The 24,739-nt window shown below is 32.4% G+C and overlaps 1 protein-coding gene and 3 long non-coding RNA genes across 7 annotated transcripts; all 4 read right to left on the bottom strand.

The window, feature by feature from the left end:
• Positions 1-7,843: 7,843 nt before the first annotated feature.
• On the bottom strand, positions 7,844-8,754 carry LOC110225281. The gene is made up of 2 exons (XR_002329667.1): positions 8,356-8,754; positions 7,844-8,246 (listed from the first exon to the last, which is right to left on the bottom strand). It is a non-coding gene; the product is annotated as an uncharacterized LOC110225281 (long non-coding RNA).
• A 1,684-nt stretch (positions 8,755-10,438) lies between these two features.
• LOC110225158 lies at positions 10,439-11,357 on the bottom strand. 2 transcript variants are annotated; one of them, XR_002329568.1, is made up of 3 exons: positions 11,249-11,357; positions 11,001-11,121; positions 10,439-10,788 (listed from the first exon to the last, which is right to left on the bottom strand). It is a non-coding gene; the product is annotated as an uncharacterized LOC110225158 (long non-coding RNA). The 2 variants fall into 2 exon arrangements; XR_002329567.1 differs by lacking the exon at positions 11,249-11,357 and having other exon boundaries at positions 11,001-11,242.
• Positions 11,358-11,573: 216 nt separating this feature from the next.
• Positions 11,574-12,217, bottom strand: LOC110225225. 2 transcript variants are annotated; one of them, XR_002329629.1, is made up of 3 exons: positions 12,109-12,217; positions 11,890-11,999; positions 11,574-11,780 (listed from the first exon to the last, which is right to left on the bottom strand). It is a non-coding gene; the product is annotated as an uncharacterized LOC110225225 (long non-coding RNA). The 2 variants fall into 2 exon arrangements; XR_002329630.1 differs by having other exon boundaries at positions 11,586-11,648; positions 11,815-11,999; positions 12,109-12,216.
• Positions 12,218-17,333: 5,116 nt separating this feature from the next.
• Positions 17,334-22,819, bottom strand: LOC9329950. 2 transcript variants are annotated; one of them, XM_021012114.1, is made up of 10 exons: positions 22,458-22,819; positions 22,246-22,367; positions 21,944-22,151; positions 21,324-21,864; positions 20,994-21,245; positions 20,703-20,894; positions 20,546-20,620; positions 18,128-20,446; positions 17,741-18,038; positions 17,334-17,648 (listed from the first exon to the last, which is right to left on the bottom strand). In XM_021012114.1, exons 1-9 carry the CDS (start codon positions 22,667-22,669, stop codon positions 17,745-17,747), a joined length of 4,215 nt encoding a protein of 1,404 aa, XP_020867773.1. In that variant the 5' UTR covers positions 22,670-22,819; the 3' UTR covers positions 17,334-17,648; positions 17,741-17,744. The 2 variants fall into 2 exon arrangements, with proteins under 2 accessions (XP_020867773.1, XP_020867772.1); XM_021012113.1 differs by having other exon boundaries at positions 22,246-22,373; positions 22,458-22,818.
• Positions 22,820-24,739: the final 1,920 nt, after the last annotated feature.

Below are 24,739 nucleotides of genomic sequence, written 5' to 3'. Positions count from 1 at the left end.
AGCCTAGATCTGTAGAAATTTCCGAAAATCGGGATTAGAGAGAGAGAGAGAGAGAGAGAGAGAGAGAGAGAGTGAGAGAGAGAGAGAGAGAGAGAGAGAGAGAGAGAGAGAGAGAGAGAGAGAGAGAGAGAGAGAGAGAGAGAGAGAGAGAGTTTTTTTTCCGTACACGAATGAACAGTATAACAGAGGGATAACTGAAGAGTTTTAATTATTTTCATTTTCAGTTAATGACGTGGATTAGGGAAATGACGTAGATTAATGATGTGGATAATCATTTTTTTATTCATTTCTTAATTAAAAAACGAATTAAATAATATTAATTAAAAAACTAATCAAGGGTGTTAATTGTAATTACACAAGTGCTCAAAATATATGAGTAATTTTTTTAAAAATGTATGATATTCTAGTAATATTCATATTTTTCTATAACATCTGAGTAACTATTTCCTAATTTTATTATGGTCCAATAAACTGTTACATACATAAGAAAATAGTAAGCCATGCCTAAAGTATACTCTGTTTGATTTAATATAAGGGAAACAATATCATTAGGGAAATTTAAGAACATATATTGAAACCTGAGAGATTAACGTTATCGCCATAATGCTATTCATGACCTAAAAGTAAAATTATATCTAGGAAGGTCGATTTCGATCGTAGGTTTCATTTTTGAAAGAATTTTATGTTTTGGTTTCGTCTATTTTTCATCATTCAAAATCAAATTTCCCTTGTATTCCATATCATCGATTTCATATATTTTTTATATTTTAGTATGGAATTTAGCATTTTATTTATCACATACTATAGTTACCTTTTTATTTTATTTTGGTCTATTTTTTACTGAGCAACCATTCAAATTTAAATTAATTCAAACTAAAATAAGTTATTGAATACCAAAAAATTATTATATTAGTTAATTTGAACATAACCCATACGATCGCGAAGAAATTTTTGGTATATTTAGTTATTAGATTACACATATCATTTTTTCATACTCTTTCCACTAAATTTGCTAGAAATAAAAGATTAAAATTGTAGTAAAAATATCTATTATTTGAGGTTTTTTATATTATATTGCGGCAATGGTCAACTATAGTCTATAGACATATGATCTAACTGGAAATTATTTTTTTAAAATATGTTGCATATGATGAATTAAAATAGATGAGAAAAAAATAAATAGAATAATGGTAGTTAAAGAAATAAAATGAATGAGATGGAGAATTGCAAGTAAATATATAAGAAGAGAAGAAGAGTAGTTGTTTAGAGGATATAGATTACTAAAAATATGTATAATTTAAACCAGAGAACAATTACAAAAATATAATCTTCATATAGTTATATATATATATATATATATATATATATATATATATATATATATATATATATATATATATTATAATAACTGACTTTCAAATTTGGTTTAACTAAACACTAATTTTCCCATGTACGCTTTAAATCACCAACTTTTGTTAACATTTTATTTGAATCACAAACTTTTACGGTTTAAGCCAATTAAAGTTGTTGAAAAAAAGAGCCAATTTAAGCACATTTTATTTGTTTTAACAAAACAAATTAACGGATTGACGAGTTAGGCTACAAAACTAATGTTTGTTGCGTTTATCGGGATTCTAATTACAGAGATGAGTGACTGAGAGTTAACCTTACAGTTGATTTTATGTATGTTTTGTCTTTTGTCTAATGAACACTACAATAGCTAAATACCTCCTTTGGTCATTTTTCTGCATATTATTTTGCCTACATTTTTCTTCAAATATTTAATGATCCGTTCCACCATATTCTAGTAATAAATGGTTAGAGTTTGCATAAATTGACTTACATGGTTCATCATAAAAAAATGTAAGTCATGATGAGTAATTGTGAGATAAATAAGTTTAACTAAAAAGTCTCCTTTAGATTTATCGTTGCAACAATTTTTGTTGTTGTCTTTGATATGAGCTTTGCTGGTTTGACTACACACTTTTATCTTTCATTAAGAAGATAAAGTGTGTATTTATTGTGATACAAATAGTTTCTTATCAGAATTATATATTTGTATGCAAAAAAAAAATTCTAGCTCACCTAAATAATTAACATTAAAGGTACTTTTACGTAAAGATTTGTATTTTGAATACATTTATTTGGTGTAAGTTATGAAAATATAATAAATCTATAGTGAGTGTTTCTTTCTTCCGAAGTGTGACTTTGAGTACTTTTTGTTTTTTTTAGTATTAATTGTGAGTGTTTTGAGTTTATTTGGTATTTGGCGAAAAAAAAAGTTTACTTGGTAATGTTGAGTACAATTCTCTTACTTTTGATGTCTTTATTATTTAGGGTGTAAATGGTAACTGCTGAATCCGCCTGAATCTTGCTAAATTGCTGAAACCGGCTGAATTTATTTGTGATTTCTGGCTGAATAATTGAGAAGTTAAATGGTAACTGCTGAATTTGTGCTGATTTTTTTCAAATAAATAAATAAACTTATGAAAATGTTAATTAAATAAGGTTGTTTCAAAAACATTATTTAAATATATAAATGAATATATTCAGTTTGAAGTTTTTTTTATAGATTTTTAATTTTGATATCTTTCCAATTTTATCAACAAAAGTATTATGTCTTGTTTATAGTTTATAAAAACTATTAATGGAAGTATAATTATTTATGAATAACTCATTTCTTAGCTTTTTCAATATTTTTTCATATGAAGAGAGGAAGAGAGTATCCTCCCGAATGAAATAGAAAAGCACATCGGTCAAATACGGTGCATCCGCGATTTCTTCGACTATAAATACCGTTCTTTTCATAAGGAGTGTCTATGATTAAAAAAAAGAAAGATAAAATGTTATTAAAAAATAACAAAAAAAAGTTGTAAAAAAACTTACAGATCGACCGAGAATTTGAGAACTAATCTCTTGGATAATGAGGTACATTACTATATTGTATTAGTAAACAATATTTAATACATAATAAGAATTAAAAAACATTACACTTTTTACTAACCGGAAGATAGTATATATACGGACAACCCATATGGATTAAAACTTTATTGGTGAGTAATCTTGGAAAAAAATAAAAAATAAAGAAGTAAATCTTATGTACACTTAAACACATTATTTTAATTGATTATTATCCAGATATCCCACAACTTGGATGGCCGGCATCCGATCCATCTATCACCTTCAACGAGGATGAAGTATAAATGCTCATCGAAAAATGATTTGGATCAACATCTCCAAATATGATTTCTCTTCCCAAATTTCCCCAAATATTATTTCTCCTGTTAAACTAGAGTAGTAAAGCCGTCGTCATAGTAATTTCGTTACAACAACTTTTTTTTTTTAATATGATCTTTTGCTGGGTTGACTCCAAACTTTTATATTTCATTAAGAAGAAAAATGTGTATTTATTGTGAAAAAACTAGTTCTTCTTCAGAAAATATTTAATTTTATGCGAAAAAATATTTCAGCTCACTTTAAAATTAATATAAAGGTAGTTATAAGTAAAGATTTTGTATTTTGAATACCTTTCTTGTTATCATCCGAAATGATAAATTGATAATGTCATCAATATGAATAAGAACAAGGGAGATTGACACAAATAGCCCCAAAAAAGTTGTTTTTTCCAAAAATAGCACCTCATTTGAAAAGTTCCACAAATAGCACCATAAACTTCAATTAAACTTAATGAAAATATAAGATAGAAAATAAAAAAGAGAGCAAACACTAATCTAATATTAAATTGAATCAAAATTGTTTTTAAATAGTGGAAATATATACCCTAATTTGGAAATAGAGAACCCAAATATAATACCACAAACTAATATTAAAATAAAAATCTCTTTTAAATGGTGAAAATATATACCCTAAATTGGAAATAGGGAACCCAAATATCATACCATAAACTAATATTAAAATGAATCAAAATATCTTTTAAATGGTGGAAATATATACCCTAAATTAGAAATAGAGAACCCAAATATAATATATTAAATTTATTTCTAATTTATTTTGTTGAATAGCTTTTATATAAAAGTTGTGGTATTATTGAAAAAAAAAAGCTAGTGATAAAATTTTTAGAACAAAAACACTAATAGTAAGTTAACTAGTGCTATTTTTGGAAGTTTATGGAGTGTGTGCTATTATTGTCAATAAAACTTGTTTTAGGGCCATTTTTAGGAGTTTCTCTAAGAACAACGACAATACTTGTGTTTATTTGAATTATAAGAAACGAATGCTCTTCTTCTGATGTTTAAATCTTCTACCACAGAATGTTGTACTTAACTTGTGGTACTAAGTACATAGTGATTGGTTTAGACCATTTAAATCTCATATATTTTAGTTCTAATTTATTTAATTATATATTTTAGTGTTTTGTAGAAAAATATATTTTATAAAAATAGTTCTTTTACATCTTATAATATATATATATATATATATATATATATATATATATATAATATTTTCTCTTGAGAACATATTTAAAGAAACATATATATGATTGTAATCTAAATCAAGCATATAGTCACAATTTCGGAAAAAAAACTAATAGATTATAAAATAAAATGTTTCAACTGACATTCGTTTGATCACTATCGTACCACAATGAACTAAAACCCTTCCGGGCATAAACCGTGGGTTGTCCTAATAAATTATCTAAGTATTTAGACTCGATAAATTATCTACAAGTATTTTGAGTTGGTTCAAATACCTCATATTGTGGATAGAAGAGGTAGTAGCTGCTTTTTGATAAGCTTTTGATTCAGCAAGAGCAGAAGTATCTATGAAACTATCGATTTGTGCCCCCCTTCGAGTAACATAGAAAAGCGGTGTACCCTCCTCCTCACTGTTATTCTTTGTGACTCTACTAATTTTGACCGCAATGTTTAGCGACTCTCTCAAATTAATACGAGCTCCGGGATGGTTCTGTTGGATCAAAGTCGAGATATTAGCGACAGACGCCATAATACCTTTTGCTTCCAATTGGTTAATGGTTTCCAAGACTCGGCTGACGGGTCCATTAGCATATCTATCTCGTGCGCGCATTTGGTGGTGAAGAGTCTGATGGTATATGGTTGGCAATCCTCCCGCTGCTAGGGTTGACCAAGCCCATATCGTTGTTGACACAAACTCCAACTTATGTGAAGAACTTCTCCAACCCGGGTGGGCTAAAAGCATATTGTAACCAAACGTTCCCAATTCATTTCAATGCATCCGCAAATCCTCCATCGCCAGTTACGAGGAGGATATTACTTAGGACAGGATTCCTAAAGATCCACTCTGTCATCCTAACTAAGATCCTCTTGTCACTCTTCTCGCTTATCGTTTTTTTTCTGAATCTTGAGGGGCTTCACGTAATTCATCTCCACGCCGGTTAAATATAGAATCTCGTCGTCTCCTTCTTTAAAGTTTTTGAAGTTTCCGATGGCGATGATCATCACAGGTCCAAAAAAATTATATTTTTGTAGGAAACGCATAATATTGCATGAGAAAAAACAAGGATCACACTTGTTCTCTATGTCCTAGAGCACACTTGTTGCAACGCTGCAAAAGGAAAAACAGAGAAACTTAGTGAGGATAGAAAAGTAACAAATAAATTATTGCAATTTCATAAGTTGTCTAAGATGTTGTTGGTTATCGGTGAAGGGGTCAAAGTTTCATAATTGAAGAAGAGTTGCAGATGGGTGAAGAAACAGGTTCATAACTCATGCTGTGAAAGTTTCAGGTTTGAGTTTGAGATTTGAGAAAGTTTGGTTTATTAAGTGAACAAGCCAAAATGGTTCATTAAAGAGAACAAGAACGAGTATATATATATATATAGTTTATGTTTCTATTTGCTTAAATATGATGAGTATGATGAATTTACGATTGAAAGATTTTTAAGTTGGAATGAGTAGAAGAAGCTAAAATTTCAAATAAGTATGAAAGAAATGAACATTTCAGCATTAACAATATTATCCACATTTTATTCAAAAATAAATAAAAATAATATGCAGCAATATATAACTAAGAAATTAAACACTAAAAAATGTTAGAAACACAAACAATCTAATAGTTGATCAACACACATCACCATAAATCACATATATTCCTAACTATTCAAATTTTTAAGTTAGAATACGGGACGCATGAGAAGTTAAAATTTTAGATACGTGTTGAACAAAATAATTTTTCACTAAATATTTCATGTAAGTAAAGAAGATTAGTTTATTTCATGCTTATTGAGAAGGTAAAATCACAATCTTTAGATAAAGAGATGTGATGATTAGATGAATCAATGTCACTTTATCATACATGTTAGGGTGAACGAAATATAAAACCATAGAATAATTGATATTGTATGATCTGCGAAGCATAATTACGTATTTAATTCTCTCTCTCTTCTGCAATTTTGAAAAAGACCAAATCACCCCTATATCTGAGAGAATACGAGTTTTGGGAAAATCTGAGCATTAAATGCTCGCGATATTTCTGGGGCAAAAATAACGAAAGATTGCGCCGGCGTTATGGAGAAACAAAAGATTTTACGAAAAGAAAATGATTACACATATATTAACGATATATGTTTGTTTATGGAGGTAGGTTAACATTAATTAAAAAGGGGATAACACATTTATTAACTATATGTGTTTGTTTAGCCGTTATATAAACATACAATTATTAGAGAGATACCAGATTTATTAACAATTGATAGAGGTAAAATATATATTAACTAAATGTTTGATTATGTGGAGAGGTAAACCTTAATTTGATAAGGGGATCAATTGAAAGGAAGACGGTAAGGGATACGACTGTATATCGTAGTAATAAATATGTTATGGAGGTAATCAATTTAATAACTCGATGGGGTTAATGAACAAGCTACCGAAATACCCAATTAATTACATATATGTTAGTTTATTTCGAGAGATAACCTTGTACAAAAAGGAAAGTGTTATCAAAGTAACCCATTTATTACTTATATTATATTGAATAAGGGATGAAGCAGAACAAATGATAGGCTCTGGAAAAGTTTTGATTAAAGTTAAGAAACATGTTAGAGAGATAACATATTTATTACTTTTGTGTTGAACATGAATATAGGAAAACATGAAACAACAGTTTATAGAGGTAACACATTTATTACTTAAGTGTTTGTTTAGGATGAGATAGATCAATTAAAATTGCATTGAAAGTTAAAAAAGACGTTAGAGCGATAACACATAAATTTTTAAAATTTGTTTGTTGCTGACTAAAAAAACATTAATTTGAAAAATGTCCCAAGTTATGGAGATAAAACATACCACAAATTTATTAACAAGTAATAGAGGTAAAACATATATTAACGATAAATGTTTGATTATGTGGAGAGGTAAACATTAATTAGATAAGGGGATCAAGTGAAAGGAAGACGGTAAGGAAGACGACTGTATATTACGGTAATAAATACGTTATGGAGGTAATCCATTTAATAACTCGATGGGTTTGTTTGGGGCGATATATATATATATACATCAAATTCAAAAATATACGATAACGACGATAAATTAATAGAGTTAATGAACGAGTTACCGACATAACTAATTAATTACATATATGAGTTAGTTTATTTGGAGAGAGAACCTTGTACAAAAAGGACCGTGTTAACGAAGTAACCCATTAATTACTTATATTAAATTGAATAAGGGATGAAGTCAGAACAAATGTTAGGTTCTGAAAAAGTTTTGATTAAAGTTAAGAAACATATTTATTACTTATTTATGTTGAACATGAATATAGGTAAACATGAACCATTCCAAAAAGGGAACAAGTAAAAAAAATAGGATAACAAAAACAAATGAATTAGTCTGTAAACAACAAGTTATAGAGGTAACACATTTATTACTTAGTGTTTGTTTAGGACGAGAGAGATCAAATAAAATTGCATTGAAGGATAATAAAAACGTTAGAGCGATAAGACATAAATTTCTGAAATTCTCACGCAGAAGAGAATCGAACAGGCGTTCCAGCATAAACCACCTAGATCTCGTTTGCTTTTGCGATGTCCAACTGACGACCAATCAGAAAAAGACCGAAACTGGCGGACCAAGCAGGTTTGTTTAGTAAATCCTATAAACCCCCGAGAGGTGTATCTTTGATAAACTCGATTTTGGATTCCTCAAACGAGTCGATGATGCCTCTAAGAGTTTTCATCTTGTTGTACACATTGGTCCTCTCTCCAAGGGGTTCTTCACCAGTAGCGATTAGACGATGAGGAAGGTCAAGATCTACCATTTACAAAACCCAGAAAAAAAAAGAAAAAAAAAATTAAGAACAAAAAAAGCGACATAGATCCGAAAACATTGACCAAAAACAAGGTTTAATTGAGATACTTACTTGGACGAACTAATCGTAACAAGCCGCAACTCAATCGAAGAATCGATATCAATATCGGAGAAAAAAAAAAGGAAACTCGGAGAGAGACGGGAAAAAAAATTGCGAACACTGAGAAAAAAATAAAAAGCAGTTGATATAGAAAGCAAAAAATACGACCCTTCCATTTTGCACCATTCTCATTAATAGAACAACTATTCCCAAAGAATTCTCGAAAATCAAATCTTTGGGAGAGATATGATATCTCGGTTCTGACACACATCTATTATTCTCTCATATATCTCTCTTATTAATTGATAGGAGGGTAGGGGTTCATTGGTCATTATTTTGCTACAGACGCCGGCCAAATAGTGGATAATCCTGTCAGTTAATTACGAGTCCTTTGTGGTCACCGCGTATAGATTCCCTAGATGTTATGTATAAAGATACTATGATAAAAAATTTGTTGAGAAATTATAGTAATAATGACTCAGTTGATGAAACAAAATTCTTTTTAACTTCGTGCACACATAACAAATCACAATCAAGTGATAAGTTGTTTAGAAGAATGATACTAAGAATATTTAAATACTCCAATTTTTATTTTTTGCTCACATCAAGACATTAAAAATTGCTACAATATTTTGAATTATATGTATATTCTGCAAACTAGAACAAATAAATTTGTATTTTTAATCTTACAGTTTTCGATAATGGATTAAAACGAATATCATTCACCATTTTTTGAACATGTTCTATTTGTTGGTTGAAAATGATACTTTTGATTATATATAGATTTTTTACGCCAAAAAATAAAACAATTTTTTTGAATGATGTAATCATATAATAGAATGCAATATTGAGACTGCGATATTAATATGGAATTTTGTTTTTCAAATAATATCATGTACAATTTTTTTGATTTTTCTTATGTTTTTCTTTCATATTTTATAATTCAAATATATTTAACACTCTAATTGTCGCACCTCTGTATGTAAGTTACTAATCTTTGTGATTTGAAACGTTTGGATACATTTACAAATCATTTTTTTATTGAAAAAACTAAATAACTTTTTCAGCAACAATAAAAGAATCTCATCAGTCTCATTGTAACAAAATAAAATTAATAAAATTTGTTTGAAATTATGTTGTTATCTAAAATTTGATTTATTGATAAAAAATTCTTTTTTGTAATAGTGTGTTCGTTTTAGTTTATAATATTATGATATAATTGTTTCAATTATCAATACGGATTTGTATGCTTAAGAATAATTCAATTAATCTTATATATCATAGCCATATATATGCACATGTTGGAGGCTAAGTTTTTCTTTTTTATTTGATATTTTTCAAATTCGTTATTTGCTTAAGTTACGACAATCTAATAAATATATAGTTAGTTTTTATTTTAATTTTGAAGTTTGATTTTGAGTACTTTTTGTTCTTATTAGATCATTTAATTGAGAGGATGTTGTTTTTTAAGTAATGATTGTGAGTGTTTTGAGTTTATTTGATAAAAAAAAAATGAACTTAATTGGTAATGGTGAGTACATTTCCCTTACTTTTGATGTCTTTATATTATTTAGTACTTTTGTTGTGATCCTGTGTTAAATCTATTCTATAAAGATTAGTAAATAAAGTTCTTTCTTCATTTATCGATGAAAATGTACGGTAGTAAAATATCTAAAAAAGAGCATGATGTGAAATCAAATGATTGAAAGTCACAATGTTAGATGATGTGGAAAATATCAGACATTGTTGATAGTTCTACACTACAAGAAATATCTACATTGTTAGCAAGAAAGAAGAGCTATTATATGTCATCAATAGCAAGAAAGAAATATCTACATACGATAGCGTTATTTCCGTATGTTATGATATGTCATTCTATTATAGCATTAATCACATGCTTTAATATACTTTCTTAAAGCACATGTTTAGTGCTACTTTATATTTTTTATAACACTTTTACTTCGCTATTTTTCTATATTATATCGTACCACTTTTATTTTGCTATTTAGCTATTTTGATTTATATAATTTTTATATTTTACCCTGTTTTATAGATTTTATTAAATTGGATATATATAAATTTTATATTTCATATATCATCAACATACATAATATAAATATTACACTAACCAAAACAAGTCTTACATAACATCATACCAATACAAATCCTATACTATAACATCATACCAATACAAATCCTATACTAATATCGTAAGTGCTGCCAAGTATTAAAACAAAATAAAACTAACAAAGATAGAGACAAACTTCTTGAGGCCAGCTAGCTTAAAATAGTAAAAGCAAGCAACTTTAAGAGGTGAAGGAAAGAGACGAACTTCTTGAAGCCTAACTAGCTTCCTCCTGTTCCTCTCCCTATGCTCAAGTTGATTAAGGTCTCCAAGAACTGCATCTATCAGGGTTGCAGAAATGAGATGATTAAGGTCTCCAACTGAACAAAACACCAAAGCTCATTACATAAGTGAAGACAATCAACAGCTAATCAAGCAATACATCAAAAATGCTGAATAATCTTAGTCACATCACATGTATGATGTATCTTAGTGTTCCATGTTTCCTACTTTATAGCCTCACATTCTTAGATAAGACAACAATGTGATAAGAATTGAAGATAGAGATGCTATAGGAGGATGCAAAGTTTACCTCAGACATGAGTTTCTTGAGAATCTCTTTCTTGTGTAGCTCGTCTCGTGTTAGGTCAAGGTCATCTAATTTACTGGTCTCTGGTCACCTTTTGATCCTTTGCAAAATATCACATTGAACACTATAAAACAATTAGCACTCTTGTTTATCACCGATGAAAGTCAATTTATAGATAATTAAAATTTTACAAAATTTAGCATAATGATAAAACTTTGGTGATAATCATAAAACCCAAATCAAGTACTTACATATTTAAGCATAATGATAAAACTTTATCTATATTCCCTATAATCATGTGTATCATCATCAACTTAAAGCTTATGTTTCCGACTTCTTTGTCATTAGAGTTCAAGAGTATACATATCTTTACTCCAAGTTCCATCTTGTAGGACTTTTTTTACCATGGATAGCCTGAATTAAAAGAAGAACATTGAAAGAGTTTCATAGCCTATACGTCATAACCTTTTTCACAATTGAAAAAGACATTTTCTTTTTTCTTTTTTTTTTTTTTTTTTTTTTTTTTTTTTTACATAGAGTCTTAAAGAGATTGTCACACTAAGAAAGACAAATCACGAAACAATCAAAATGACTAAATGCATGAACCTGGCTTTTCCTCTGTTGAATCTCCATCTCTCAGCCACCAACATTCTTCCTTAGCGAATATTGAACCAAATCCAAGTTAGTTACTTTAACATTCTCGTTGACATTGTCAGTTACTTTAATATTCTTGGTTTCCGTCTCACAGTCAAATCGTCGAACACATTGTGTGCACAAAGAACTCTAAAAACAGAACCCCTAAGGTTTATTACAATACCTTCTCCATGAGGTAGAACACAAATCTCCAAAAAGGTTTGAATTTCCTCTTAACAAAATTAGGCTAAAATCAAACCTTTGCAACTTGCTCGGCTCATCATCGTTCCACACCGCAAGATTAATGTGACGTGGCACCAACCTAGTCTTCTTGTTATCCCTCGCTGCGTTTCCAACCAATTCCAAAACCTAGACAAATCCAATATCCCAAAAACAAACAGGTTAAAAATTAGGGTTTTATGAAATTGAAGATTGAAAGAACTGAGAACGAAGGGGATAATTAGAGTTTTTGACCAACTTTTCAATTTCAATTGATACCCCTTGCAAAATTAGGGTAATGATAAGTAAAAGTGACGGAGGAAGCGAGAGAGAGAGAGAGAGAGAGAGAGAGAGAGAGAGAGAGAGAGAGAGAGAGAGAGAGAGAGAGAGAGACAGAGAGAGAGAGAGAGAGAGATAGAAAGAAACAAAGGAAGCAAGAAAAGGAAAAGACGAAGTAGAAGATGTGAAGGTGAAATGAAGAGCTGGAGATGCAAGTGTCAACGAAGGAGGAGAGATGCACGACGGAGAAGACGATGAGAAGAATCCATATGTGAGAGTGAATAAAGGATTAATCGATTTGAGCTCACTGGCGGCGGCGCTGAAGAATGTGTCTGCGGAAGAGCACGATTTTATGGCCGGCGACAAGGTCAGTGGTTTTGGCTAGGTTTGGAATCGATTTTGTTTTTGACAGAACTCACTGGGATTCGGTAGAACTCTTAGATCTGAGAGGTAAACTCAGTAGACTTAACTGGTTAAGTTTCGCGACAACAGAGGGAAAATAAAAGACAATAGGCGCTTAAGTGAATAATTTTTGCTAAGTGTTGGCGGAATAGGTCATTTTTGTTTCCCGCTTAAGGATTTTCGGTCTTAGCATTTATCAGGTGCTATTAAAAAGTAACAAAAATCACGAACTCATCTATTATAGCAGTTCATGAAAATGCGCTATCGTCTAGTGCTATCAATGTGGACTTTTTTGTAGTGATAAGGATAGATGGTACTGAGAATGTGTGATCGTGTTGATAGTTCACGGGGATAGATGATGTGATAAAATTTTCTATACAACCTTTTCACTCGCTTTCTCTTCTATTGCCTTTCATTTAACTATCTCAAATCATGATTAAGTTTTGTATTTTCTCTTCTCTTCTCTCTCACTTAACTCTCTCACAAATCATGAATCAGTCTCTGTTTCAACCCTATTTGTTTCTTTTTGATGAGTAATATGAGCCGTTGTTGGAAACATGAGGTTAATGTATATGTTCCCATTATGATTTGGTGGGATATTGAGAAATGTTTAATTTCTAATAGAGTTAAAGCCATTATCGTCGTCTCCCTTATAATTTATTCCTTGATGGCCAAGAGTTATTTTGGTCATGTTGACATTATGACGGTAATTGCTAATGATGATCGGGCTTACGCTAACCATTCGAGAACGATATTAGAACAAACAAGTAAAGTCACATAACGTAGTTGTGGAGATCGTAATATAATAATGTAAATTAAATATTTATTGATTTTATTTTCTCAATCGAAAGAGTCATTTGCTTAATCATGTGAAATAAATATATATTGATTTTTTTTCAACTACAGGACGCAAACAAATCAATGATGCCAAAATTAAAAGATAAATTATTGAATATAAATAAATGGACGAACATCTTTTGCGCATATCGTCTTAAAGCGACTTCATAGGTTTTATACTTTATTGCTCATACAAGATGTGAGTGGTGACATCTTTTATACAAATAGGTTTATATGTATATATATCAAGAAATGTGACTTACATATCAATCTGATTAACTAGGTGTATCTAGCCAAACAATTAGACTTATTTAGCTGAACAAGTAGGCTTATATGTGAAAGCATTGATAATTATATGAGTGAACATTGGTTTATATGTGATAATATTTGTTTATATGAATGAACAACTTAAATAGAAGATAATGAGGTGTAGCTAAAATGATGTGGATAACTTGTCACCTATTGAAAATTCTAATTAATTTTTCTAAGATTTTCATGGTAAAACCTATATTATATTATTTCTGGTTGTTGTTGACAAATTCTCCGATGGAAGTTTGTTTTGATATTTATCTGATCATATGATAAATCAGACTAAATACCAGTATATGAACATATTTTATTGAGGAATTAGGTTGTGATAGTCAATCTCTCACGTTGTCTGATTTCGGCATGTTATACTATTTATGAAATAGTATAATCAAGGTTCTTTATGCTTCATGAGATTCAGGTTTAGAACTAGCTATCAATGTTTTTGTTTTATAAACAAATGGTTTTTTATTTCAAGATGTTTTTTTTTAGTATGTAGTTTATTTGTTTATTTAAAGCAATGTTTTAAAAATTTCAATTGAATTTTCGGGACGTTACATCTATTATAAAATTCATAATAAATCATAATCTTAATAAATAGGTTGTGCTTCATTCAATATATACAAATTTTCTAATAAATATTAATGTTTTTTTTTATGTATGCCATATTAGCCATTCCTCTCTTCCTTTTTCTCACAAAATTTGGAAATTGGTAAAAATAATGAGGTTAAGTTTAGAAGCACAAATGTAGATTCTGGACAATGAATAAAGAGGTTTAGTGAATATACAAAAATTGGTTGTTTGGATTCTCATCTGAATATAGTTTATTATTGGGTTTATTTTATTTGATCAATATAGTGCCAAAAAGAAAGAAGAACAAAAGGAAAAAAATCTCTAGATAGTTGCATAAAAATGGTTTTACATCAATCAAGATTTAAGTCTCCTCCTTATTTAATCTCTTTATTAAGTCTATCTTTAAATAGCTCTAAAATAGATCTTTTAGCTTTCACAAGAGATTTTTCATGCTCTTGCAAATCCGGTTTAACAATTGTCTCTTTTTCCTTCTTATCTTTCTTTAGGACAACTTTAAAGTTTCCATTGTTCATCAACAATCAAAAGCAGTTTGTAAAGATTTCCAACATCTCAGCCTAAAACAAGACAAGAGGAGAACATTTCTTAACTTCATATATTGTAGTATCTCTATAAATCAGGTTTTCAATTTAAGTTAAATAGAAATATTACTATGCGTGTCGTGCGTAAATCACTCGGCTCTTCGTGAAATGAATCCAATAATAAAACTTTAGGACATGAGCATGATAATACATAAAATGATCACATGTAGGTATAAACAGAATTCTACTTCACCATAGAGAAAAGATTATCAATTGTATAGTTTACAAATTCTCTCAATGCTATGTTTGGTCATTTTTTCATAAAATATAAGTATTTTGTTTACACAATTTTTTCCCCTCGATTCTTTATAATATAACTAGCATAACTCTCTTGGAATTTTTTTTATTATTATTTTCTCTTAGGATTGTTTAAACTCTATTAGAGGTACTCTTTTATGTTATATTTTTTTTAATTTCAGTTAATACTTTTCTCTGAAGTACTTATTTTATTCTGAAAACAAAATCTCCCACTAATCTCAATACTTAGAGCGATAATTATGTAACTTTGTCTACGCTTTGAGTCAAATAACATGCATTTTCTCATTTTTTGAATGCTAAAATTACACCTTCTTAATCAAACTCCTATCTTTTGCAATCTCAAGGAACTAAACTTCACAATCCTAATATTTTTTCTTTCTCATGGTCAAATTTAGTTGATGATGTTAAATGAAGAGTAGAAAACTATTTTCAATTTCGTTTTTATTCAATGATGACCAAACTTGCAGTACAAACTATAGTACTCGAAAAGTATATCACAAAAAAACATATTGAGATCACAAAGAAAACACAAAAAGTCAGATTAAACCCTTATCATCTTCTTCCTCGAGTTCAATAATAATAATTTTTTTAAGCCATCTCGGGACAAAACTTGAAAACGATAAAAATATTGATTTATTGAACAAAATCGTAATAATGATGAGTTGTTTCAGATGAATCGTCCATGACTTTTATCAAAATGTTTTTATTTTCAAAACCTTGAATACGTAAATCTTGTAAATTTTTGTGCTTCGCACATTTGTTTGTTATCCATAATAGCCATCCACATCTAATGAAGCAGAATTGTAGGGATAGAATTGAACTAGATCCATCAATTCTGACAATCCCTGAAAACTAGGGTTTGAGAGTCTTCCTCTCATGACTTTCACAAAAGCTCTTGGGTTTGTGGATACTCTTCAGAGTAGTTTATCAAAACCTCTTTAAATCTTTCGATTAATTAGGTCAATAAAAACTCAATGCAATAGAAGACCTAAAAATAAAATTTATAATAAAGCATAAAACCATAAAGTTAATACAATTTCCTGGAAAGCTTATAAGATAAATATTAAAATATAAATCTAAATAATTAAATAATAATAATGATATTTGAAAATATTCTCAATATCTCGTTGCATCAAATATTCGATCCAACGTAACTCTTTAAGCTATAAAGTGGTATAAAATAAATCTATGGATCAAAAATCTTTTATTTTTGATACCATGCGAGTTAATATTATAAAGTAGATTCTACCTCATTTGAGATTTATTTAAAGAGAATGAAATATGAACGACTATTTACAATACATGAAAGAAAAATGAGTTGCACAATTCCTAATCTTCAAAAAAAAAGACATATTATTATAAGATTTTCAATGTGTTTTAGTAGTACTAGCGTTTTAAAAGAAAGCAAAAACAATTGATGAAATTGAGAGATTTTAATCTACAATCAATTTCAATTCCTAACTAAATAAAAATATCTTTCAAAAAAGCAAGGCAATAACTATGAAAAACAAAAAATGAGTAATATAAATAGGAAATAACACAAATAAAAAATATAACAAAATCAAAAAGAGAAATATGCAAAAATATACAGTGGTGCAGTAAAGATTGGCACTGTAAAAAATAATCGATTAATTTGACAAAATTCGGGAGGAAACAAAAAGTAAAAAAAAAAAGAGTTAGTTTGTTTTATAAAATATATTTTAATTTTTTTTATCATAGTTATTAATAAAATAATAAAATAAAACAAGATAAACTCATAGAAATTAACATTTAAATTTTGTTAGAAAAGGAAAAAAATGGATTTTTTAAAATTGGCGCCATTATAATTTTGATAAATCATGTAGCGTGTGACCAGTGTTTTAAAAAGTCCTCTAGGTGGTTTCCTAGGCTCCGTCTAGACGCTAAGCTCTCAAGCGACGCCTACACGATCGCCTCAATCTTCTAAAATCATAGACTTCGTTTTAGTTTTTTTTTTTTTTTTAATTCAGAAGTAAATTGTATTTCTATTTATTCAAGTTTTTTCCGTATACATAGTATAAATGTTCATATGTTATTTGATAAATTAAATAAATCTTTGGTCTAATTCTTATTTAGAATTTAATATTTTTATTTTTTTAATATATAATTTTATATAGTTTTTATTTATAATGTTTGATGTTATAAATAAATTAGACTCTTATTAGATATTTTACACGTTAAATATTACCTATGAGGCTATGACATATGATTGTTGGACAAAGTACATTCGTTTGAAAATTTATGTCATAGTGTATATACAAATAATTTTTCATTAAATACCAAAAACTGAAGTTTATAGTACTTCACCAAGAACGGTACATCACTAAATAGTAAATATGAACAAAAGTGTTGCCTACGAAGAACATGAAGATTACCACCTTAAAATATCACTCTTTTATGTTTCACACTATCACGTTTTTTTTTTTTTTAACTAACAAGATCATCACTTGAACTCTGCTACCATTTTAATACGACCGAGATGTTGGTTTCGAAATCGCATCACCGCCAATGTATTGTTTGTTTGTATCTGAGAAATGCAGAAAAATATAGAAAAATGTTAGACATCCTTTATATTAAAGTTAGCAATGTTGTAATCAGAAGTAGAGAAGAGAACATTACTTAGCTAAGGTGATGATGTCCACAAGGCATGCATTGCATTCAAGTCGCTCAGATTTGTTGACTTGAGTGATGTTTTATATAGCTCCCTTAGTTTTCCAGAGTCTCCGGATCTTCCATAGGTTTGAGACTTGTTTGCTCCTTCTGCTGGTAAGGATAAGGCCAGCATTCGCTTTAGAACCATCTGCAATTGGGCCATGAATTTGGTGTATAGCTCCGGGTCCTCGGTTCTTAAAGATTCCGCATATGTTTTGGAGATGTGACGGCCTTCTAGTAGGCGAGACAAAGCTGACTCAAGCATCTGAAATAAAAACAAGAGAAGTTTAGGAGCAGACCTTGAAAAAACAAAGAACAAATCAAGCTAGAGCCTAGAGGGGATCAAGCACTTACAGCGTTTAATTGCCAGAAATTTGAAACGCTTAAGGAAAGAGCTGATCTCTCAATCAGGATTGTCAGGAACATGGAAGGAAGATTCTCAGGACCATAAAAATCCATTGATTTCTGCCAATTCCTATCGGCCAACAAAGCATATTGTTTGGCTCTCTGAATGACATTAGTCTCGGGTTTAAGAGGACTTCCTTGACGCTCAGTCTTCAGAAATCCCAAGCAGCAATCTTTGTGATACCGTGCTAACTCAAGGTAAGCGTATGCGGCTTCTTGTTTGCGTATTTCCCCGAGAGATTCATATAGAGCCAATGCCTCTCGTATAGCGTCACTAGCTGATAATACTTCATGTTTTCTCAAGTCGCTGGATTTTCCATCAGAAGACGAATCATGAGTCTTTTCCAAGATGCTCTTCTGTCCATGAGCTGCAGCGGTTGTATCTTCATTTGCTAAAAGCATTCCAAATCTGAGATATGTATTGCCAAGCTGTGTGTAAACTTCAACTTTCAGATTGTCTGGAACCAATCTAGCTTCTTCAGTAGCCACACTGAGTTCTGTCTTTGCTGCCATGTAATACCTAAGTGACTTGCTGTATTCAAGTTTCGCAGTCCCCAAAGCTTGTTGGTAAGCATTTTCAAAAGCAGGATGCAGTTTGAGAGCTTCGATCTTTAGAACCATTTCCTCAGCCAGAGCTCGTCGCCCGTGACCCAAGTTGCAGTTGATTAGTATAACATTAGTATGATCACAAACTTCCTTGAATGCCACTATAGCATCAGCAAAGGCGTCTTCAGCTTTGTTGAGCTCTTTGCTACAGAGACGGTTCCGACCAAGTTCATTACATACCCACCCTTTCTTTCTAAGAACAGACTGCAACTCATTACAGCCGCTTGGAAGCTCATGTAATGCTCTTCGAGTTTCCTCATAACAATTTAAGGCAGCCAACAGATTGCTTTCTGCATCATCAGTTTTAGACCCCTTGAGATATTTGAATATTCCACCCTTTTTTGCTCCTGGGGTTTCCTTAGAGTTGGATTCATTCTGCTCTAGAGGGACAGCTTCTTTTGTTTCCCCCGATGTCTCTTCTTCTTTGCGGCTCTTGTTCTCAACTTTGAAATTAACACGTTCATCTTCAACATTTCGTGAGACCCTGCTGGCGACATTCTTGGACTGTAATTTTCTATTGTGCTTCCTGCTATGAGGCACAGTACGAGCACTACTTCCATTGCTGCTACTTGCGCTGCTTCCACTGCTTGCTCTGTCACTTTTACAGCTGCAATTTACTAATGAACACGAGGCACAATTTTGACTATACTCAGTTAACTTCTTCTTGAGGCGCTGTACTTCCTTTACAACTTCAGATGGCATTTTTAAATGATTGGTTGATGTCCCCTTTGTTTTTCTGGAGAGCTCCTGACCTTTAAGAATGTGGAACTGGACATATATGTCGCCAACCAACATCCATACTTTAGCCCAGAAGAGGCGTGTTGATGATAGTTCCCCAACACTGATGTCACATGGCCCTGAGTTTGCATGCGATTTTGACCGCAGTGAAAGAGACTTGTTCATCGAGGAAACAAACAATGTCTCCTCAAACTTCTGTGGCATTGATCCATAAAACGAGCAAGCTAATTCCACAGTATGTAAAGCTTGGTGCAACTGTCCATCCTCTTTGTAAGCTTCCCCTAGAGACAGATATGATTCACCGAGAAGCAGAACAAGATTCCACAATTTCCTGTCTAGTTTCGATGTTGGAAGCCACTTACGGATATCACAGACCTCAATACAATCAGGATCACCACATGCACATTTGGAAAAATCAGGTACGATATCATGAAATGAATCATCCTGTTCTGAAGATTGTAGTTGCCTTGTCCACCTCAGAGACTTTATAGCTTGAGAAACATGGTTTACTGCTGATAGTTTCGATGAGATCGGACTAGTTGTAGTTTGGCATACCGTACCAAGATCGAAACTAGTATCTGAACTGGAGTTCACTACAGAGCTTTCAGTATCGTGGGAATCTGGACTATCTGAATGAAAGAGTTCCTTGCAAGATGACAAATTTTCTTCCAACTTTGGTCTAACAGACAGTAAAGGCACAGGCACAATATTAGAAACTGAGTGATCTTCAGTGAACTTGTCCTCTGAGAAAATCACGGCCTCATTTTCATGGTCAACAATAGTAACAGGATCAAGTGATTCCTCCTCTAGGTCTGTTATTTTGACTTCACGTTGCACACCATTAGACTCAAAACTCAAATCAAATTCCTCGTCATTATTCAAAATGAGCCTTGCAAACTGCTCGTGTGCATATGCCCGTACAACCTACCAGAATGGTATCACACTATCACTAATGAGTACCCATCAAAGGTTTTAAAAGAAAACAGCTCAATGATATCAAGAAAATCTTTTAAAGACCAATACCCGATGATCAGGCGCATCCAAGCAATTTAAACATTGTCTGAGGAACCTAGCGCACTTGTTCCTATCATTCGGCACCTGCAAAAGATACAAAGTGTCAGAAAAGCGGCAATTAAGTTCTTATAGATGTTTCATGTATATTAATGCTCTGCCTCCTTACCACTGACAAAGAAAGCCTATGACCAACACGGTAAAGAAGATTTCCTAAAGAAAACATAGAGTCACTTCTTCCACTGTGAATCAAAGATGGTAATGAGCTTGCGCTGTCATTATGAACGCTTGAAGAATGGTTCTTTGAGATTATGGAAAGATCAAAGAGCTGAAGTTCATCTTCACCAGCGCTTTTGTAGAGCTGAAAAGGACAGAGCCAAATCAACCAGTGTAAGCAATGACATGAACATAAATAATTCGGACAAACAATATAATAGTTCGCAGAGCATTATAACATTACCCAATAAGCTCCAGGATCCTCTTTGCAATTTGATTGAAGAAACCTTAAAATAGCAAGGCCGTTTTGCTGAACAACATGAGGATGAAAGGCAGGTGTACCATCCTCAGAGATACCTTTTAGTAGAAATATATCGTCTGTTTTCAAAAGCTCATACCCTTGGACAATACCGTTCTCATGATAGCAAATTGCTAACTCGGGCACACTTGCCATTACATTGTCAAGCCAGGCTTCAAGCCAGGTTAGAGGTGTAACCTGTGTGAAAAGAGAACAATTAACAAAGATTCTGCCGAAAATATGAAAAAGAAGATTCAAACAGAGTTTAACAATAACCTTTTCGCTAACATCCCACAAGTGCAAGCTTACAGCCAAATATTTTTCATTGCTGAACAGAAGCAGATCACTACCCAAAAGCATGCGGAAGTTGTGGAATTGCCAAAATAGAACTCTTAAAAATTCATTGTTCCCACCTCTCCTGTGTTTTTCAGAGTCTCCAGAAGACTTCTTGATCTTTTCACTGATTTGAGAATTCTTTCTTACCGGCTCACGTGCCTTGTTTTTTATGCTCTTCTTCTTTTCACAAATGAAACCATCCTGTTTAGATTGTTTACTACTCCCTGCAGGATTGTCAAGTCTGTCATCTGGAGCACTATCAAAATTCTGTTGAAGCCCATGAGAGTTCTCTCCAGCAGGGAGAGCAGAAGAACTCGAATGTTTCTCTGTATGTGGGCGATGCGTCGGGGGAATATCACACGCCTCCATCCTTACTGAATGCATAGCAAAGTTAAGAAACAAAGATTCATCAACGTTTTTAGTACATTTGGGTTGATTGCTGTGCCTCCTAATCAGTTTCTCTCCCTCTTCAACATCAGGTCTACATCACACAAGATAAATTATCAACATATAAAGACCTACTCATCGATTGAAATAACGAAATAAGTCAAAGAACGCACCCAGGGTTCAAGACGAGAGTCTGTCCAACCCGCTGAACTGCTATGGAGACGCGAGCTTTCGAGTAAGGTATCTTAAATATTTGCTTAAGAATATCAACAGGAGCAATCACATCTATCTCATCTCCGTATTCCACTAAACCTAATACAGCAAGTGCTTCACATTTCTTACTAAGGTTTGAAGCAATTACATTAGCTTCCTTAGATATATCTGTCAAATGAAAACACCAACACTTACACAAACTTAGCTGCAGAAGAAACTGAATACTCAAGACTTATGAAAGCTAATCAGCTAAAAAACATACCTCCGGTGATCCTAGACTTGACGGCGGCGAGAGGTAAAACATTCTCCGGAAAATCAGTCAACAAAGGAGGCCGATTAAGATCTGTCTCCATCGGAAGCATTTGGTACCTCGGAGCAGTGACGCTGCAACTAAAATTAAAAAAAGCTTCAAGGAAATTGCAAGTAGAACAATTATATGATGAAGAAGAAGAAGAAGTGGGAGAAGTAACGAACGTTTCCTGAGAAGGTAGAAGCGCCGAAGTAAAAGAAGCCGGAAACGAGTTATCGGCGAGAACAGGTATGGAGCCGCAGAGGAAACCGACTGGTTTTGGCCGGACGATCTCCATCGTTCCGATACATTGAAGGTCATCTCTCGAAGCTTGAACGGAGGTTGAAAGATAAGGTAACGGCATCGGCAGAGGTTGTGGAGCAGCCGATTGCTCCATCGTGGTGTATCGTTCGTGAAATTGATCTGAATTCTAGAGGAAGTAGTGTTCTCTCTGCTTAGTCGTGAGAATTCAAAGGTTCTGGAGGAAGACGGAGGAATCCGAAATTGTCTCCGGCGTACTTTCGAGAACTCGTTTAGTCTTAGGTAAAGGCCCAAAACAGGCCCATTATTCTCTCTTTTTAATAGTAGTGGTCAACGAAAGCCCATTTTGTTTTTGCTTCTCACTGACATTTTTTTTTGGAATTTAGGGCTCTTAAATTTAACATAAAGTAGGAGCTAGGGACCTTGAAAATGCTTTATTGATAACATTGTACGCACTGCTCTGATAGTCGACTACTCCCAAGGTGAACAAGACCTTTGGCAGGAGTTTCTTGTAAACTCACCACGAATTAAGCATATGAACATAAGTCTAAGTGGTACAAGCAAATCGATTTTGTTCCTAATTGGAATCGAATTTAGGCGCACTAAAGTTAGAATGGTGCAATCAGCGGCGGATCTAGAAATTTTTTTAGTATGAAACAATATTTATTTATTTATTATATTTTTTTATCATAAGTATTATATATACTTTGCTAAAAAAAAGTATTACACATACTAGTTGTTATAAAATATAAAATCTGTGAAAAAATATGTTCATCAACCCATAATTTATTTCTAACAACCATTTAGATATATAATTTCGTAATTCCTTTCAACAAAAAAAAAATACAAGTTACAATTTTTTAGATGATATCTGATCCTGCTTTTAGTTGTTTAGCATAAGTTTGGACAATGTAAATGATGGTTGCACATGAACATATGCTTGAGTGGTTGGTCGTTTAGGTTGGAAGATATTAAATACTAGTAAACGACCCACACACAGTTTTTTTTTTTTTTTTTTTTTAATAAAAATGGGCCCAAGCCCAGATAAGCCATGGGCTTTACAAATCAAAAACATTCACAAAATGGAGAAATCGGAAACTCTAGCCGTCATCGGAACATGAGATCGGACCCTGGTTAATCACCGGAGGTAGAGACCTCGAGCAGAATACTGGCGAACACAAGATTCACGGCTTCGCGACGACGTGGTAGGATCGGGATCATTGGTGGAAGTGTTCGGTTTCCGCCGCCAATCTCTCTCCGACGAGTCACCATCTCCGCTACAAATCTCCCAGAAGCTCCGTTCTCCGACTCTCCGGCTGCGCCGATGACAGATCCTCAACCTAGCAATCCGTCACACTCAGATCTATCCCTCAAACCTCCAGATCTGGCGAAATCCAAGTTCTCCGAGCACAATCCCCCTCAATCCGGTCCGGTTGAAGCAACATCACGGTGGCAGCCGGAGGACGGAGGCTCAAACATCCACCCGACAGCCACAACCCGCGAAAGCCATCTAAGATCGCTAAGGATCTACAGTTAACAACCAAACAAACAACGAAAACCCACCTCTTTCCTGTCGACTTCCGCCGCTGCCGCAGCGCCGTTGTGTCGGATGAGCCGTGAGAAGAATCAGGCGGGCCACTGGCGTCCTCAAATCAAGGCCACTACCACGAATCCTCTCAGCCACCAAAAAGGAGCCGCAACAGCATCGAACCGGGAAAGAAACCACCCCACACCGTTGACGGAGAAGAAGATGCACTCACCTCTGCTTCCGATTTGCAAATCCACGACCAGCAGTGAAGACCAAGCCAAACTGAACCCTAGATCTAAAAGAGAGAAGCGGCGAGAGACAGAAAGAGTTTTTTTTTTTAAGAGGGGAACGATTGTCCGTCTCCCGTCTGATTTATTCAAAATGTTCCGACCAACACACAGTTAAATAAGATTGATTACATGTGTTTAGTGTAGATAGAATATAAATACACATTTGTAACAAACTTATAAGATTGAGAAATAGAAAAGCATTTGACAAATCTTTTTGTTCATGAAATCTATCACTATTATATGATCAGTATTGGTTAATCTGGATCGCATGATAAATTATCAGACTTTTGAAACAAACTACTCAAAGGTAGTTAATTTTGCAGTAGTTCTTTCTTTCCAATCTGCTAAATAAGTTTGGATCGTTTCGAACTTATTTTTTTTATTTTTA

Source organism: Arabidopsis lyrata (assembly GCF_000004255.2).
Source record: "Arabidopsis lyrata subsp. lyrata unplaced genomic scaffold ARALYscaffold_1, whole genome shotgun sequence".
Classification (NCBI taxonomy): Eukaryota; Viridiplantae; Streptophyta; class Magnoliopsida; order Brassicales; family Brassicaceae; genus Arabidopsis; species Arabidopsis lyrata.
This window is presented reverse-complemented; position numbering and strand designations above follow the sequence as displayed.